General features: G+C 50.7%; 2 protein-coding genes across 3 annotated transcripts in view; one reads left to right on the top strand and one right to left on the bottom strand.

Moving 5' to 3' along the window:
- Nucleotides 1-1,413, bottom strand: part of LOC113206254 (uncharacterized) — a 7,401-nt gene extending 5,988 nt beyond the window's left edge. Inside the window, exons 1-3 of one of the 2 annotated variants that reach the window (XM_026422246.2) lie at nt 1,286-1,413; nt 509-724; nt 7-438 (exon numbers count right to left, since the gene is read on the bottom strand). In XM_026422246.2, the coding sequence (XP_026278031.1) occupies nt 7-438; nt 509-628 (552 nt within the window). In that variant the 5' untranslated portion in view covers nt 629-724; nt 1,286-1,413. Of the gene's footprint in view, nt 1-6; nt 439-508; nt 728-1,285 lie in introns of both variants that reach the window. The other variant, XM_052266026.1, reaches the window with a different exon arrangement.
- Nucleotides 1-4,079, top strand: part of LOC127749138 (Krueppel-like factor 4) — a 21,892-nt gene that overhangs the window by 8,988 nt on the left and 8,825 nt on the right. The window lies entirely within an intron of this gene.

The following is a 4,079-nucleotide window of genomic DNA, read 5'->3' as shown; positions in this document are numbered from 1 at the left end:
ACTCACCTGATCTACACAGACCGCGTAATTCTGCCAGGTCCATTCCTTGTCCGTGGAGCTTTTCACGGCTTGGGTCGAGCTGGTCACGACGGCTTCGCTGGTGCTACTCCTCCTGTTGGCCACCGCGTAGTGGCAGTCGTAGCCGCTCTTTGTCAGGCACTTCTTTGACTCGACACGGCATGCGAGTTTACTACAGCTGAAATCCCACCACCTGCAGCCGTCCCGGCACTTCATTTCTTGACTGCTGCACCCATTCTGCTTCTCGAAGACGCACAGTATAACCAGGTCGCGCGTTTCCTTGACGTCCTCCCAGTCCGTCGCCGTCGTCGGCAGCCCCGCGCAGTGGCGGATGCAGTTCCAGCCGCACACGGCCTTGCACTTCTCGTCGCCTTCGCTGCACCCTACTTCGCAGACGTTCCCCTGATGCGGCTCACCGCACTGCAACACGGGGAGGGTCAGTCGGCGGGGTGGAGAGGGGCGGCGCCCCCGAGACGCTCAGCAGACCCACCTGTCGGTCCTTGAGACATTTAGCCCACGAGTCATACACGGGGGAGCCCAGGGGGTAGGGCGGCGCGGCCAGCGCGACCGGCAGCAGCACGGCAAGCAGCAGCAGCACCGCGGACTGCATCGTCTGGAGCACGCGGCGGTGCAGCGGTCGATCTCAGAACTTCACGCCAGCAGGGGGTGCTGTCGGTCCTCGTCGCTGCTCACTACTACTGGCAATCTGCTGGTGCAATGCGAGTGCAATATGCATGCTCCTGATAAGGCTCTTAGTGTGCACCCGAAAAGCACCAGCTGTGACGTAGTAATACGATATGAGGAACACTAACGCACTAATGCTGGATGCATGCGAACCAAGATTTAATTTTTAAAATCAGAAGAGTCATGGAAACGTACTGTATCAGATAAAGAACAATGGTCGAAGAAAGTCTTGGAAAGTCTGCATTGGTGAATGGCGCAGAGTAAGGGTAAACTTATGAAAATGTGTGAAATCGCCTGGGTTGAATTTCTCCTCAAGTAAACAGACAGTTAGAAGTCATGAATAACAAAATTTGACGTCCGATATACCGTTCTTACCGGTGGGATAGACAAATATTTAGCTTCAGCCTTTCGCTCGCTTCGCTCGCATGTGTTTTCTCAACTTGAGCGCTGCATATTGAAGCTTGCGCTTCCTTTAAAAATTTAAATCGAACTTCTCTTTGCTTTTTAAACAATTTCTCGCTCGCTTTGCCCTGAATATGCGTTCTACTAGGAGCAAATAGCAAACTAAGTGACCATGCCGTACCTTGCCCGTCGCAGTCGTCGTGGTCGGAAAATGAATCAACCTTTGCGCGGGTTGCGACGCCAACAGCTTGGTGTAGTGCTGTGGGGGGCAGAGGACGCCGCCGTACCCTCTCCGTCAAACACACACTCGGAGCCTTATCTTATCTCCGGACAATTGCATTGCAGAACACTGTTGTAGTGTATCAAAGGGAGCCGAGGCGTCGTGGCGTCACAGTAAAAAGGGGGACGGTCGTCTTATATGTCTTTTCATCTCTGCATGCTTAGACGTCGGTCATGTATGAAATCTTTGTATGACATAAAATAATGCAATCGGGGGTTTTAGCGAGGGTTATTCTACTTCTCGTATCATGGCGCTAAGTCGCACCTTTTTCATTGGTGATAAAAAAATTAAGTTTAACGCTTTTGTAAAAGCACAGAGAGCCCTAAAGAGGCTAAAAATTAGTGCATTTGGCCGTTTTAATGCTATTTTTGCAAAGACACTTAACCTTTAACGCATTTTCATTTTACTCTGATAAACTAGTTGAATACTTGCAAGTGTGCAAATGTGTGTAATTATTGTACACTTGGAAGCGTTCAACTCGGTAGGTGTGCAACTCCTGAGTTGAGCACTTCCTACCCAGTGAGCAGCGTTCAATCTAAGGAAGTGTTCAACGGAGGAGTTTTGCACACTTGCAAGTGCACAACTACCGAGTGTAACACTTGGAAGTGTACAACTTCGGAGTTGAACACTTAGTTTATCAGTATAGGTATGACAGCATCTTTGTTTTTGTCAGTGATTGCAAGGAATTTCGTGTCCTTTATGAATTTGTTGCAAATTGCAGCACTTCTCCGTTCCATTCCATTTTATTTATTTTTCTGGGAGAGGGAGGCAAGGGGCTCGGCGGAGTGAGGGGGCTGGCGGGACGGTTGAGCGAGGGCATCTACTTAGCAATTGGGGACGATATATCTCGAAGAGACCTGTAAGAAGATCGTTTCCGAGGTGCGACCATCAATAGGCTCGATAGAGAGGAAGCAGCTCGACTAATTACACGCAGCGATCACCTGGTGCAACAACGCTTTTAGTACCATTATCGGCCGCCGGAAGTGGCGCGCCGCTGACATGAGGACTCGCATGATCAGGACCATGTTCCTGTGCCGAGCGAGCCCGCCCCGCCCCGCCCCGCCACGGAGCCGCTCTCCGGCACGCGCAGAAAACAACCACCATCATGGTGGGTGTTCCATGTGTCGCTGGCGGGCTGGGCCAAATAATTTAATAAGAATTGTATCTTCGTGATGTATCCTTATCCCTTTAAATCCGCCAAACAAAACTGACAGACAGGATAAGGATAACCTCTTTTCTTCGCCCTTTCCCCACTCCACGCAGTCTCCCAATATTTTTATTGTAATACTGTACTATACTTTGTCTGTTGGGGCAAAAAGCAAAATCGAACTTGTAATACTTCAAAACAATTTGGAAATGTTAGAAATCTCTGAATTAGGCTATTTGTGGAGTTACGCTCTTTTGTACCGAACTCGTGTGTTTCTAGGGAAGTTTGTTAATTCTCCATTGATTCACGATGATTCTCATTGATTCCAATGAATCTCATTCCACCCATCCTAAGATAGATATTCTAAGGTGATTCCAATGAATCCCCCATAAAGGGTTGGATGGCCCTTGCGCCAGGAAAACGTTTGCAACAGTGGCGAGTTTTGAAAGCTCCAACAAGCGTTCGTCGTGTCCACGACCCCGACTAACAGTACCCTTCCCGACCCCCCCCCCCCCCTCCCTTTTCCCCCGACCTGACCCGACCCTGCCGCGCCTTGCCGTCTGCCGAGCGGGACACCCAGTTTGAACTTTCCCCGGGTCGTGCGAAATACATCGCGTACTTTATTAACTGGACCTACCATCGCAAACACCTTTGGCCAAGAGGGCACTCTGATATCGACTCGCGTCCTGTCGACCTATCGGTCTCTTCCGGTCGGTCGTGCCCTCTTATGCTGCTAAATGATGATGGTCATCCTCAATGATTATCATTTTTTTTTCCCTCACCACGCAATTTTATTACGGTAATCACGGTTATCACTTGCCGTTGTCTGAAAGTTTATTTCTGCCCTTAACTTTATTCTATCCTTGCAAATCTTCTCAAATCTGATGAGTTTTTATTTTTGAGATACTGAATGAGGTAGGGGAAGAGAGAGAGAGAGAGAGAGAGAGAGAGCAAGTGAGGCGTGTGTAGACAAAGCGCGAGCGAGGATCTGCATGCGTCGTCTGCTTGCCCCGATGTGTTATTCCAACGGCGTCGTCAAAGAGTTTGGTTGAGCGCCAGCTCCGCGCCGCGCGGCTCTCCGGAGGGAGGGGAAGTCCCCGCTCTCTGTGTCGCTCGCTCGCTCTCTCTCTCTCTCGCTCAACGACACGCGCCTCGCTCGGAGAGCGGGAGCGAGCGAGAGAGATGTCGATGGGAGAAGCAGGGAGAGGGGGAGTCGATCGGTGCGAGAGACCACTCCATTAGTGCCCCGCGCACGTGGCCCGGGTAGCGCATTATAATCGCCTGATGCCTCCGCAACACGCCCCGCCACGCCCCGCCACGCCCCGCCACGCCTTTGCCTTTACCCAGGCAACATGTTTAGCGGAGTCTGATGACTCTTTCACTCGCCTTCTTCCTTTGCGCGGGGTGCAGGCCAACGACGACGCCTATGGCGTCTGAACCGAGTTGAATATTCATCTTAGTTTTGGGGAGAATTACTGCAAACGCGGCTAAATAATCAACTTATTTTTAGAGTTGGGTTGGAAACCCTGGCAAGTTTCTGGAAAATTT

Source organism: Frankliniella occidentalis, unplaced genomic scaffold, assembly GCF_000697945.3.
Source record: "Frankliniella occidentalis isolate FOCC.00 unplaced genomic scaffold, Focc_3.1 Scaffold3, whole genome shotgun sequence".
NCBI lineage: Eukaryota > Metazoa > Arthropoda > Insecta > Thysanoptera > Thripidae > Frankliniella > Frankliniella occidentalis.
This window is presented reverse-complemented; position numbering and strand designations above follow the sequence as displayed.